The 15155-nt window shown below is 34.8% G+C and overlaps 1 protein-coding gene across 6 annotated transcripts in view; it reads right to left on the reverse strand.

Annotated features, from left to right (window-relative positions):
- The window catches only part of FAM149B1 (family with sequence similarity 149 member B1), a 77662-nt gene that overhangs the window by 41837 nt on the left and 20670 nt on the right, over positions 1 to 15155 (reverse strand). For 4 of the 6 annotated variants that reach the window (XM_026504446.4, XM_026504447.4, XM_026504445.4 and 1 more), the window contains exons 4-6: positions 10951 to 11093; positions 10032 to 10148; positions 1649 to 1816 (exon numbers count right to left, since the gene is read on the reverse strand). In XM_026504446.4, the coding sequence (XP_026360231.1) occupies positions 1649 to 1816; positions 10032 to 10148; positions 10951 to 11093 (428 nt within the window). The remainder of the gene's footprint in view (positions 1 to 1648; positions 1817 to 10031; positions 10149 to 10950; positions 11094 to 15155) is intronic. The other 2 variants (XM_057308790.1, XM_057308789.1) reach the window with 1 other exon arrangement.

Consider the following 15155-nt stretch of genomic DNA (forward strand, 5'->3'; position numbering starts at 1 on the left):
ATTCTAAAGGTTCAACTACTCTGTCATTTTTAAATCAATATCTCAGTGGTAATTCTAAAGGGAAGGCTGCCTTTCTAAAAATCTTCCTATGTTGGGGTGCCTGGATGGCTCAATTGGCTAAGCATCTGACTCCTCGTTTTGGCTCAGGTCATGATTTCAGGGTTGTGGGATTGAGTCCTGCATTGGGTTCTAAGCTCAGCACAGAGTCTGCTTGAGATTCTCTCCCTCTGCCCCTCACCACTCTTTCTCTCTCTCTAAAATAAATAAAATCTTTAAAAAAAGATCTTCCTTTGTCACCTGAAAATTAACTTGTATTTATCAGGAAAAGGGAAAGAAATGCCTTTAGGATACCTATGATGCATTTAAATCACATTTTAAATTAGTTAAATCAACTTTATTTTTTATAAGTTAAACCAAGGGAGAAGACCTTTGATTTGAGGAAAAGGAAGAGACATTAGAGACAATTTGACCTAGGCCAGATGAAGCGAAGAGGAAGGGGACAGTCTCTAGAAAACCAGAAGTACATACTTAGGATTCTCTTGCAACAATGAGCTAACTCAGTGGTGTTATGTATAGAAATCTGGGTTATGTTTAGCTGACCCTAGGACTGTTTACACTGAGCACGTGAGTAAGCACGGCTCAGTAGGAAACATGGTAGAACTCCAGAATCATGTGACACAATATTAACTAGACCTAACTAGGCCTCATTGCCTAAAATGAAATTCTCACTTCCATATGTGTTGCTATGACTATCAATTCTGGAACTTTTGAAGGCTTAGAGGAATAGCTCAAGAGGTTAGTTACTATTTCAGAAAGGAAGCATAGAATAATGAAGAGAGCACTGGATTTAGTATAAGATAAATAAGGTTTTAGGTTTTAGCTTTACCTCAGACAAATCATTTAGCCACTCTGATTCTCATCTATCCTATAAATAATATCTATGTCACAGGACTATTGTCAGAATACAATAAGAAAGGATATAAACAAGCATTATTAGTTGTAAAGTCTGTGCTAAGTATAAGGTTTTATATAAACTGTATATACCTTTCAAACAGGATTTATGTAAACAAAGTTCACACCTCTAGAACTAGGTTCTTTTGAAGAGTTTCAGAGTTTTTATGAGTTAACTGGTGATGATTTACAAAAGGTAATATCAAATTACGTGAAGAAAAAAATTAACTCAATTTAAGATGTTTAATCTCAGGAAGAGGCAAATGACAGGTGCCAGAAAAAAATACGTAAGGAAGTCTGGTATGTGGAAGCAATAGGAATTTGTATCAACTAAGCACGTGAACTCTAGATACCTGAGAAGTAATAGGAAATAAATAACCAAGTGACATAAATCTAATTATAGGTAATATTGGCAGTATACTTTAGAAAAAATAGATATTAACAAACATCGGGGCGCCTGGGTGGCTCAGTTGTTAAGCATCTGCCTTCAGCCCAGGGCGTGATCCCAGAGTCCTGGGATCGAGCCCCACATCAGGCTCCTCTGCTGGGAGCCTGCTTCTTCGTCTCCCACTCCCCCTGCTTGTGTTCCTTCTCTCGCTGGCTGCCTATCTCTCTGTCAAATAAATAAATAAAATCTTTAAAAAAAAAATAAAAAAAATAGGAGGGGAGTAAAAAGCTTAAAAGACATAATACTCACATATCAGTGTGGTCAAATGCTAAGTATTCCTCTATTATTCCTTCAGAGAAGATTACACAGTCTTCTTCTTCTCTTTCCATAGAATACAAGCTAGCAGATTTGGCAATGGAAGATGCTTTATGAGCATAAGAAGATGAAAAATGTAACTTCTTTCCCCTAATACCAAATCTGGGAGAGGAAAAAGCAAATATTAATTATGTATAACATCAGCAGTTCTTAGAGCAACTCAGTCATACAAGTTTCAGCTCAAAATCCATTGTCCTGCTGACACCTTCCTGAACTACTCTAAGCCTTAATACCTAGTATTTCTCAAAACAGAAAGAAAAAACGCTAACCATAAACCTACTCTGCCTAGATGTATTATGCAGTATTAAATACTGCTTGCTATCTTTTCAGATGCAACAGCCAGGGCTATAAGTTTAAAAAAAATCTAAGAATAACCAGTCAGAACGGCTAGTATCAAAAAGACAAGAAACAACTAGTGTTGGGACGCCTGTGTGGCTCAGTGGTTAAGCGTCTACCTTCCGCTCAGGTCATGATCCCAGGGTCCTGGGATCAAGCCCCGCATTGGGCTTCTTGCTCAGTGGGGAGCCTGCTTCTCCCTCTGCCTGCTGCTCCCCCTGCCTGTGTTCTCTCTCTCTCTCTGATAAATAAATAAAATAAAATAAAAAACCAAAAACTAGTGTTGGCAAGGAGGTGGAGAAAAGGGAATCCTTGTGCACTCTTGGTGGGAATATAAATTGGTGCAACCACTATGGAAAACAGTACAGAGGTTCCTCAAGAAATTGGAAATATTACATGACCCAGTAATTCTACCACTGAGTATTTACCAGAGGAAAATGAAAACATTAATTTGAAAAGATATATGCACTCCTATGTTTACTGTAGTATTATTTACAATAGCCAAGATATGGAAGCAACCTAAGTATCCACAGATAGATGAATGGATAAAGCAGATGTGGTATACATACACAATAGAATATTACTCAGCCACAAAAAGACTGAAACTTGCCACTTGCTACAACATGGATGGATCTAGAGGGTATAATGCTAAATGAAATAAGTCAGGCAGGAAAAGACAGATACCATATGATTTCACTTAAATGTGGAATCTAAAAACCAAGACAAATGAACAAACAGAACAGAAACAGACATAAATACAGAGGACAAACTCATGGTTGCTCAAGGGAATGGGATTGGCCAAAATAGGTAAAAGGTATTAAGAGGTACAGACTGACAATTATGCAATAAATAAGTCATGAGGTTGATAAGCATGGCATAGGGAATATAGTCAATAATATTGTAATAGCTTTGGTGGCAGATAGTAACTACACTTACCATGGTAAGCATTTTGTAATGTATGTAATTGTCAAATCACTATGTTGTACGCCTGAAACTAATATTTTATATTCAACTCCCCCACAATAAAAAGTTAATGAAAAAATTAAGAATATTTATTAAGAATTACAACTTTCAGTTACCTCAGGAGGTTATATGCTTATTTCAGTAACTCCATCATAGTCAAAATGCATATTCCTTAAGGGTAGGACTTACTTTGGAGAAAGCCAGTCAAACCTGAGCAATAGTTTTTTAAAATGGCTCTGTTTAACCAAATATTAGATTTATTGTATATTTTGTGTTATTCTTCACACTTTTTTGTACCTTAGGTATTTTTTAATGGAAAAAAAAAGAATTTAAAAAGGTTTTATTTTTTAAGCAATCTCTACATCCAATGTGGGATTGTACGTATTTTGCCTAATCATGTATTGCTCTGGTAGTAATTTTTAATTTGAGTCGTTTTCTTGTGAGAGGAAAAAGGTCATGGCACTTTATTCTTCTCCCACATGCATGGAGGATAAAATGACTTTGCTAGGTTTTTAAACAAAGAGTTTAATTTGGAGCCAGTCCATCTAGGTGGAAGTCTTCATGGAGGTAATCACTGCAAGACCCTCAAAAGTGGTTGAGAGGAACAAGTGGCCAAGAGCTCCTTAACTGACCAGGATCTGGAAAGTACAATTAGCCACTATCAGCTCCATTTCAGACCAACCTTATTATCCAGTGGACCTCTAGAAAGGACTGAACTAGAGGAAATTTACGTGAAGATGTGATTTCATGATGCCAAAAGGAAGAAAACATAACTTAGTATACCAGAAAGGAAATAAGACTGGATGAACTTGCCAGTAGAACTGAAATACCTCCATGGCTTTGGAGAGCTTCGGAAAACTCTTTATATCTTAAAAAAAAAAACTGATTTGTAATGAGCTTAACTGGCCCTTGCATTTAAGAGAGTTGTAAAAAAGAAATCAAAGAAAATGAAAACAAAGGCTTTAATTTATAATGTGTCATACAAGGGAGGTAGGCTTAGGACAAACAGCAGCCATACCATACCACCTTAATGATTTTTGTAAATTAAATTTTCCATCATAACCATTTTAAACTGTACATTTCAGTAGTGTAAAGTATATTCACATTATTATTGAGTAGCAGATTTCAAGAACTTTTTTTATCTTGAAAATCTGAAACTAATACCTATTAAATACTAATCCCCTCCCCTCCTCCTGGCAATCACCTTTCTACTATCTATGATTTTGACTACTCTAGATATGTGATGTGAGTGGAATCATACTGTATTTTTCCTTTTGTGATTGGCTTATTTCACTTAGCACAATGTCTTTGAGATTCATCCATATTGTAGCATGTAACAGGATTTCCTTCCTTTTACAGCTATGTAACATTTTATTGCAAATACTATCACATTTTCTTTAGCCATTCATCTGTTGATAGACATTTGGGTTGTTTCCGGATATCTTGTCTATTGTGAATAATGCTGCAGTGAACATGGTTGTGCAAATACCTTTTTCAGATCTTGCTTTCATTTTGTTGTTGTTGTTTTTTTGGATACATATAGCTGGGAGTGGGATTGCTGGATCATATGATAACTCTATTTTTAATATTTTAAGCAACCTCCATACTGTTTTTCACAGTGGCCGCATCATTTTACATTTCTACTAAAAGTGCACAAAGGTTCCAATTTCTCTGCATCCTTGCCAATACTTCTTATTTTCTGTTCTATTGATGGTGGCCATCCTGATGGGTGTGAGGTGATCTTATTGTGGTTCTGATTTGCGTTTTTCTTATGATTAGTGATGCTGAGCATCTTTTCATACGCTTGTTGACCATGTATGTATCTTCTTTGGAGAATTGTGTATTCTAGTCCTTTGTTCATTGTTTTTTTAAGATTTTATTTATTTATTTGACAGAGAAAGAGAGAGAGAGACAGAGAGAGAGGGAACACAGGCAGGGGGAGTGGGAGAGGAAGAAGCAGGCTCCCATCGGAGGAGCCCGATGTGGGGCTCGATCCAGGACCCTGGGATCATGCCCTGAGCCGAAGGCAGACGCTTAATGACTGAGCCACCCAGGCGCCCCTTTGTTCATTTCTTAATTGGGTTATTTTGTTGTTGTTGGGTTGCAGAAGTTCCCTTATATCCTGGATGTTAACCCCTTATCAGATATGTGATTTGCAAATATTCTCCTCCATTCTACAGGCTGCCTTTTCAGTGTATCGACTGTTTCTTTTGATGCTTAGAAATTTTTAAGTTTGATATAGTCCCATTTGTTTATTTTTGCTTTTGTTGCCTATGCTTTTAGTGTCACATCCAATAAATCATTGCCAAGTCCACTGTCCTGAAGCTTTTCCCCTATGTTTTATCCTAGGAGTTGTATAGTCTTAGGTCTTGTATTTAGGTCTTTAATCTGCTTTGAGTTAATTTCTATATATGGTGCAAGGTAAGGTTCCAAATTCATTCTTTTGCATCTGGGTACCTAGTTTTCCCAGCACCATTTGGTGAAGAGTGTCCTTTCCCCACTGTGTAGTCTTGACACAGTTGTTGAAAGTCATTTGGCCATTTACACAAAGGTTTTTCTATTCTGTGCTCTCTATTCTTTTAGTGGTTTTCAAGGATTATAATTCTGCATATAGTCATACACTTTAATATCTTAGTAGGTATTATAGTTAGCTAATTTTTGCTGAGGTATGTATTTAAACTAAAGGTAGACAGCTCCTTATGCTAACTTGAAACAGTAAAGTGCATAATTTTTTTCAAGTGAAAATGTCCTTAAACTCATATTCTCATGGTCCTTTTTTGCCTATGTTTTCTCCTTATGCTGCCACCGTCTTCTGTTATGCTCCTGGAATTCCATTTTGACCTAGACACTAACATTGTTTTGCAATAATAATATCAATGTATACATAAATTCATGTTCATATCACTTGGTATCATATAAGTACATTATGCTTTAATTTAGTAAAAAAAAAAACAACAACGTTGAATGCTAACCATGTTGTAATCACTGGTGCTAGGTGTTAAGAAATACAAAGAAGAAAATACTGTACTTTTGTCTTTTTTATTGTACCACTTTTCTCTGGCCCAAGAACTCAAGAATAGAAACTGGACCAAACACCTTGTTTAGTACATTTAGTACATCTGACATTAAAGAAAGCCACTGTGGGAGGTTTAATGAATGAGAGAGAGAATGACAGAAGACAATGATAGAGATGTAGGCTTAAGTCAGCTTATGATATAATTTTACATTTTTATCTTAAATTCAGTGGGAAGCTATTGAAGATTTTTAAGTGGGAGACAGAAAGGATCAACCCTTAATTTTAAAAGGAAAATCTGATATAATGTTGGGTGGCAAGAATGGATATAATTTGAAATATTATTTTTGTAGAAAGTCTCATTTATAAGCCTCATTTTATGGCAGATTGATTTGTTAAACTGAAAAAAATCATACCTCCATAGTTTCTACAGCAAAAAGTGGTAAAATAGCGACAGCACCAAGTTACAGACCTTCACTACCCAAATTTTGTTCTCAAATACTATTAGCCTCTCAACAGAAGTAGTTCTCCTTAAATTTCAGCTGATTCTATGTCTTGAAGAAAAAAATTAAAGATGGGCCTGGAACATCCTACTGTAACCACAACACAAGGATACAGTCAAGACAAAAACAAAGGAACTAGCTTGATGGCCAAGTTGTAACAATTTGAGCATCAATAATAATTATGATTAATTAAAATATATAAATGTTTTTAAATGCTCTGAGTTCATAATGGTACTCAAGAAAATAACAAGTATGGACAAAGTAGTGGTTACATGAAAGTAAATATGATGGATTATGTTTGTTATTGCTTTCCATAAGAAGTGGTATGTTAACAAAGCTGGGTAATTTGTTTCATCTAGGTATATGTCTGTGTATGAAGTACAGATAGGTGTTTATCTGTATCATAAATGAAAGTAATAATTAAAAACTGTAAGCAAATAGTCCAGAAAAGCAAATTCAAAAATAAGAAGGGCTAATCAGCAGTGGGGTAGCAAGTAGAAAGGAAGTTTGCAATGTTGCAGAGTGATTTAGTCAGATATCCTAAAAAAAGAGGGGCTAATTGCTCAGGCTTGATTACTTATTTCCTTGGAGATGAGTGTCTAAATGGACCTACTGCTTATAAAACAATAAGGCATATATAAATTTTATACTAACGTCAGGTAAATATAGTAATGACATGACATGAGTTATGTAATTCTGGTCAGTGAGAATTAAAGAATACGTCATTTCTGTGGAAGACATTAGTTTGTAAAAATCTGGAAGTTATATAAAAAGAGTAAACTTAAAAAGGCTTATTGATGTAATACATTAGGTTTAAATTTAAAAAGAAAGCTCAGCCTAGTGACAAGAAACTTGAATTTAAATCCTTTGAGAAAAGTAAACAAATCCCATTCTCTAATTTAGTTGATAACCCAGGTCCTATAACCATAAACTGGTCTAATGCAGTAATGTTTTACTTTGTGGTCTTTTGAAATTACTACAAGTCCAAAAAGGCATCAAAACTACTTCTACTAAAACTCTTAGCAGGTGATTCAAATAAGTAAAACTACAGTCTTGGGGACAAAATTAGGAATAACAACAACAACAAAAGAATTAAAACTATGATATTTTACAATAGATTTAAGGGTAAACATAGGTTTTAAAATAATCCTATTTAGGTTTTTAAAAAATGTTTTATTTAAATTCCAGTCAGTTAATATACAGTGTGATATTAGTTTCAGGTGTACAGTATAGTGATTCAACACTTGCATACATCTCCCGGTGCTCATCACAAATTCACTCCTTAATCTCCATCACCTATTTCACCCCCTTACATAACTCCACTTTGGTAACCATCAGTTTGTTCTTTATAGTTAAGAGACTGTTTCTCTTTGTTTTGTTTTGTTTCTTAAATTCCACATATGAGTAAAATCATATGGTATTCGTCTTTCTCTTAGTTCACTCAATATTATACTCTCTAGATCCATCCATGGCAAGATTTCATTCTTTTTTATGGCTGAGTAATATTCCATTATGTATATATACACCACATCTTCCTTATCCGTTCATTAGTTGATGGGCACTTGGGCTGTTTCCATAATTTGGCTATTGAAGATAATGCCGCTATAAACATCGGGGTGCATGTACCCCTTTGATAAATTGGTATTTTTGTATTCTTTGGGTAAATATCTCGTAGTATGATTGCTGGATCACAGGATAGTTCTATTTTTAACTTTTTAAGGAACCTGCATACTGTTTTCCAGGGTGGCTGCTCTAGTTTGCATTCCCACCAATAGTGCAGGAGGGTTTCCCTTAGGGCGCCTGGGGGGCTCATTTGGTTAAGCATCTGCCTTCGGCTCAGATCGTGATCCCAGGGTCCTGGGATGGAGCCCCTTGTCAGGGTTCCTGCTCAGTGGGGAGCCTGCTTCTCCCTCTCCCTTTGCACCTCCCCCCCCAGTCATGCTTGCTCTATCTTTCTCTCTCAAATAAATAAAATCTTTAAAAAAAGAGGGTTCCCTTTCTTCATATTGCTTGTCAACACCCATTGTTTCTTGTATTGTTGATTTTACCCATTCTGATAGTTGTGAGGGAATAGTTCATTGTAGTTTTGATTTGTATTTCCCTGATGACCAGTGATGTTGAGCATCTTTTCAGGTGTTTGTTGCCCATTTGTATGTCTTCTTTGGAAAAATTTGTGTTCATGTCTTCTGCCCATTTTTAAATTGGATTATTAATTTTGGGGGTGTTGAGTTTTATAAATTCTTTATATATTTTGGATACTAACCCTTTATCAGATATGCCATTTGCAAATATCTTCTCCCATTCCATAGGTTGCCTTTTAGTTTTGTTGATTGTTCGCTGTGCAGAAGATTTTTTTGTGATGAAGTCCCAGTGGTTTATTTTTGCTTTTGTTTCCCTTGCCTCAGGAGACATATCTAGAAAGAAGTTGCTACAGCCGAGGTCAAAGAGGTTATTGCCTGTGTTCTCTTCTAGGATTTTTATGGTTTCAGATCTCACATTTAGGTCTTTAATCTATTTTTTAAAAAGATTTTATTTATTTATTTGAGAGAGAGAGAGTGTAGACAAGTGGGGGGAATGGCAGAGGGAGAAAGGGGAAGCAGACCCCCACTGAGCAAGGACCCAACGTGGGGCTTGATCCCAGGACTCCGGGATATGGACCAGAGGCAAAGGCAGATGCTCAACTGATGAGCCAACCAGGTGCCCCCTTTAATCTGTTTTGAATTTATTTTTGTGTATGGTGTAAGAAAACGGAATAATCCTATTTAGGTTTATTTTGCTGTTGTTTAAAGAGTCTGAGGTATTCAAAAGAATTAGCTATTCTAAATAATATACTAATCACACAATTTAAGCTAATAAACTAATAGTTTAATTTCTGTAAAGAAATTAAGTTGTAATTAATATTACATGTTTAAGAAAAAACACTTTTTCAAAATTTTTTCAAAAAATCTTTTTTAAAAAAGATTTCATTTATTTATTTGTCAGAGAGAGAGAGAGAGCTTGAGCACAAGCAGAGGGAGCAGCAGGCAGAGGGAGAAGCAGGCTCCCTGCAGAGCAAGGAGCCTGATGCAGGACTCAATTCCAGGACTCTGGTATCATGACCTGAGCCGAAGGCAGACGCTTAACCAACAGAGCCACCTGGGCGTCCCTCAAAAAAATTTTAAAGTGTGTTTCTCAGACCCCTAAATTTTTTTAACCCAGTCTATCTACACTTTATTTCAAGAAGGAAGTGCCCGTATTTACAGATATATATAAATACAGACCTAGAGGTGGATCTAAATAACAAAAATATCCTTAAACCCTAGGGAATGTCTGTCTTTTCAGACAAAAAAAATTATATAATAAAATTCTTATATGCACAAAAACTATAGTCAATCTTAACAGAATTTTCTGTGCTTTATTAAATACCAACAAGTAAAAAGTTTTTTAATCCCCTAGTATAACTGGCAGAATATAACACTTGCACATTTGAATACATAAATACTTACATATTAGAAATACTTACATAGTAGAATCTCTTTCTTGAGAAAGTGTTGCCTCATGTGAAGCTGAAACAACGGAAGGGGATCTAGGATACAGCCCATAACCTTCACTTGGAGTGATTATCTGCCTACCCAGAATCCTTCAAATGAACAACATAAAGAGACAATTAAGCATCCTCACCTGTCATTCATACAAAATGTAGATATTTTTGGAACAAATCCTCTGGCTCTACATAAAAGTCCAGTACATACTTAGTCTGAAACTGATTAAGAATAATTCTTGAGAGAAAATATGAATCCAGAGTCTTATTAGAGGTATAGCTCTCTTCCAAAGAATGGAGATGGAAAAGATAAAGCTATAGCCTCCCACTGTTGAAAAAATCCAAGGAAACTGAGCAAACATTTGTAATTTTCCCTCCATCCTCTACAATAATCTTCATAAAATCTGCCAAAATGGATGAAAGCCAGTCCAAATTAGTGAAAACTATGAATTATATTCTTAAGAACATGAGGCTTTATAAGTTTTAAGTATAAATTTTAAGTCATAAGTACAGTAATGGGGTTTCTGAGAAAAGTTTCCTAACAGCTTATGTCTGTTTTCAGGTATACATAAGAATTTTCTTGTAAACAGTGTAAACACACACATTTTCTGACCCTCTTGCTCAAAAGAAGAGCTGTTTGGACAGCCATAATACACAGATCTCAGCTACTGGTATAGAAATTATTTTACTCAATTAGGACAACGTAGTGGTAGTTATGAAAACTCCAAGAGACTTCCTTCAACTTGAATTTCCTCTCAACTGAGTCTGTACACCAGATGGCCTTATTTACATTCATTAAAACCAAGCCCATAAAGATTTTAGAACAGAAGCTTTTTTGGATATCTACTTTTCAGGTTTTAGTGTTAGCCATGAATACAGGCCAACTGTAGGGCTTCAATACCTGAGGTGAGGAAAGCTACATGTCCATTGTTGGCACTCTTCTTGTAGACTCTTAGTATGCACACTCAACTTCTGCTCATACAGGAGCTCGTCAATGGCTGTGAACATTGCCTGGACTTTTTCAGTGGCATTTTGATCAAGTTCCTAGAAGAAAATACCACACCAGAATATTTAGGTGAGCTTTTAAAATCATAAAGGTTGAAAGCAATCAAATTTTGTTTTCAGTACTTAATCCATTTGAAATACTGTTGAATTTCCATGAAAGAATAGTTAGTGAATTTTTGTATCTTAAAATATTCAGATTTCCTTTCTATTCCTATTTAAAGAAAATTTATAGAAATGTCTACTTTTTTAAAGTAACATTTTCTTCATCATAAAAATACTATGTTTATTGTAATCATTTTGAAAGATCTAGAAAAGTATGAAGAAAAAATTGAAATTACCAATAATTCTACCAAATATAATGACTGCTAATTTTAGTATAGTTGCTTGGTTCCAGTATTTTTTTAGAGCTGAAGATAGATAGTCCTATACATTTGACTCTTGAACAACATGGGGCTTAGGGGTGCTGACCACCACCTCCCCCCCACACGCACAGTCAAAAATCCACATATAACATTCGAGTCTCCAAAAACCTAACTGCTAATAGTCTACCAGTGATTGGAAGCTTTACCAATATCCCATATTTTATATATGTATTACAAACTGTATTCTTATAATAAAGTAAGCTAAAGAAAAGGTTATTAAGAAAATCATAAGAGAAAATACATTTACTGTACTGTACTGTATTGAAAAAATCCACATGAAAGTGGACCCACACTGTTCAAACCTGTACTGTTTAAGGGCCAAGTGTGTATGTATTGCTTTGTAGTCTGTGTTTTTCAGTTGACAGTTTCGGTTGTCCCCGCCCTCTGTGATTCTTTAGCAGCAGCCATACGGACAGACGGACAGACGGCTATAAAATGTAAATCTGATCATGTTACCTGATTCTCTGCTTACCCTCTACTTCACCTGTATTTATGCACCTTTTTATATTCTGGTGGAAGAAAAGTTAAACCTTTTTAAAAAGTATAAGATAAGAAATCTGTATTTTCACTCCAAGAATGAAAATCAGCTTCTACCCAATTAGAAAAGGTTTGCTAAATACATATGAAGGTTAACTTTAAAGACTGTTGACCTTAAAAAAAAAAAAACAAAAGTGAGCTATTTTACAAGCAAAATGAGCTTATTTGGGAATAGCAGAGAAGTGGAACTGGGGACAAGCTAACTGATGGCAAACCACAGGCAAGGCTAGAAAAGAGGAGAGGGGCTTGCTTTTCTGGTGAAAGGAGGAAGCTAGAAGGGGCTGTTATGGCTTCTCATTGGCTGAGGGTAGTGGCTGGGCTGTTGCTGGGTAGGAAGAAGTTCTTCCTTCCTTCCTTCTGTTAGGGTATATAAAGTAAGCTTCTTCCTGTTGGGGAATGTGAGTTATGGCTTCTTATGGAGGGTGGTAGTGTTTATTTAATGTTTAATGATATTTCTTTTATTTATTTTCACAAGACTCAACACAAATAATATTCTTAAAAATTTCTTACCGTTTTCAAGCTCCTGGGGGGGGGGTACAATGGGACTTTACTAGTCTCAGTGAAATTTCTTATTTTTTTTTTTAAGGAGGGTCAAAGTTCTTATTAGAGATGAGAATGGGATAATGTTGAGAAAGAAGTGACTAAGCACAATCTCCTAGCAAGATATCTTTTTTTTTTTTTTTTTTTTTTTGCGTTGCATGCATTTTTTAAGAAATATTTAACTCCAGTATAGTCATCAACAGTGCTATATTAGTTTCAGGCATACAATACAGTGATTCAACAATTCCATACATCACCCTGTGCTCATCATGACAAGTGTAGTCCTTGATCTCCATTACTCTTTCACCCATCCCCCAGCCATCTCCCCTTTGGTAACCATGTTTATTCTCAATAGTTAAGAGCCTGTTTCTTTACTAATTTGTTATTTTTTTCTATTAAATATTTATTTACTTAAATACTGTTCTTCTTCTTGTTGGTATTTGCTTGTTACAACTTTTCCCATTCCTTTATTTTCAACATTTGCGTGTCATTCTGTCTTTGACATGTTTATTTAAATAGCATGTAGCTGGAATTTTAAAATCCAATTTCAGAGTCTCTGTCTTTTATTAATAGGTAAACTTGATCTACTTTTACTTATTATAATGTGCAATATTTGGATTTATTTCTACCATTTGTTTTGTGTTTGTTTTTATCCTTCTTTTTCTTGTGTTTTTTATTCTCTTTTCCTTCTGTTACAGTTTTCTTTATTCCCCCTATTAATTTGGAAGTTATTCATTATGTTTATATTTGTTAGTAGTTATACTTAAAATTTTAGCATCCATACTCCTTTATTTTTCTAACAAAGTCTAATTTTTTTAGCATTTCTGTCCTCCACTGAAACAAAGCAAGAACTTTGATCATTTTATAATATATACTTATATCAAATCATTATACTGTACATCTAAAACTAATATAAAGTCATATCAGTTATATCTCAATTTTTTAAAATAGGGGGAAAAGGGAGAACAAAGATATGAGCCATGTTGTGTGAGGATAGAATCCACAGAATTTGATGACTGATTTGATAAGAGAGATGGTTAACGAAGATGAATCTGAGCCTCTATGCTGGATGACAGAAAGGATGATGCTAGTAATAATAGTGAGCATTCATCAAATAAGATCTCCTTAACTGAGAAGATCTCAGTGGTCTTTATACTAGGTAACCAATCAGTACCATATCTTTTTTTTTGTTTAACTTTTTATTTTGACCTAATTTCAGACTTAGTATTAGGTATCTTTGAAGTAGGAGAGGTAAACACTTGGGACTTCTCAGGAAACACTCTTACCAGTCCTTTTTCAAGTTTGTGCTTTGGTGTGTCATATCTGTGTACTGTTGTCTTGCAGACTTTCTCATATTTTTTTCTAAAAAATTGACAGTTTTTGCTCTTACATTTAAATTTATAATTTTGAGTAAATTTTCTATATGATGTAAGTTAAGAATCTAATTTCATCTTTTTGCATATGGATATCCAATTGTCTCAGCAATTATTTATGGGGAAAAATACTTTCCCCGTTGAATTACCTTGGCATCTTTGTCAAAAATCAATTGACTCTAAATGTAAGTGTTTATTTCTGGGTTATCAGTTCTGTTCCATTGATCATTATGCCTATCCTTATGTTAATACCACACTGTTTTGATTATAGCATCATTTTATTAAGTTTTGAAATATGATAGTGTAAGTCTTCTAACTTTCCTCTTTTGTACAAGTTTGTGCTTCTTTTGTTAAGTTTATCCCTTTTGTTCTATTGTGAATTAAATTTATTTTTTATTTTCATTTTCAGAGTTGTTCATGTACTAATGTATAGAAAGATTTTAAAATTTAGACACAATTCATATCCCATGAAATTCATCTTTTTAAGGTGTGCAAGTTAGTGGTTTGGGGTATTATTTCCAGTGGTTTGTAGTATATTCACAATTGTGCAGCTATCACCAGTATCTAATCCCAGAAAATTTCATCACCTTGAAAAGAAACCCTGTCTCCATTTCTCTTTCTACCCAGTCTCTGGCCACAACTAACCTACTTTTTGTCTCTGGATTTGCTCTTCTGGACATTTATATACATGGAATCATATAATATATAGCCTTTTGTGTCTGGCTTCTTTCACTGAGCCTGTTTCAAAGGTTCATCCATAGTATAGCATGTATTAGGACTTCTTTTCTTTTTATGGCTGGATAATATTCTATTATGTAAACATGCCACATTTATAACTGATTTTTGTAAATTGATCTGATATACTGTGATCTTCCTAAAGTTATTTCTTTGTTCTGGCAGATTTTGTGGGGGCAGAAAGGGTGTGAACTCTTCAGAATTTTCTACATCATGTCATCTGCAAATGAAGATAGTTTTATTTAGTCCTTTCCAATGTGGATGCCTTTCATTTTCTTATATTAGCTTATTGCAGTGACTAGAACCTCCAGTACAATGCTGAATAAAAGTGACAACTGGAACTGGATATTTACCCAAAGAATAGGAAAACACTAATTCAAAAAGATATATGCACTCCTATGTTTACTGCAGCATTATTTACAATAGCCAAGATATGGAAGCAACCCATGTGTCCATCTATAGATGAATGGATAAAGAAGATATGGTATATATAT

Source organism: Ursus arctos, unplaced genomic scaffold (genome assembly GCF_023065955.2).
Source record: "Ursus arctos isolate Adak ecotype North America unplaced genomic scaffold, UrsArc2.0 scaffold_7, whole genome shotgun sequence".
NCBI classification, from domain to species: Eukaryota; Metazoa; Chordata; class Mammalia; order Carnivora; family Ursidae; genus Ursus; species Ursus arctos.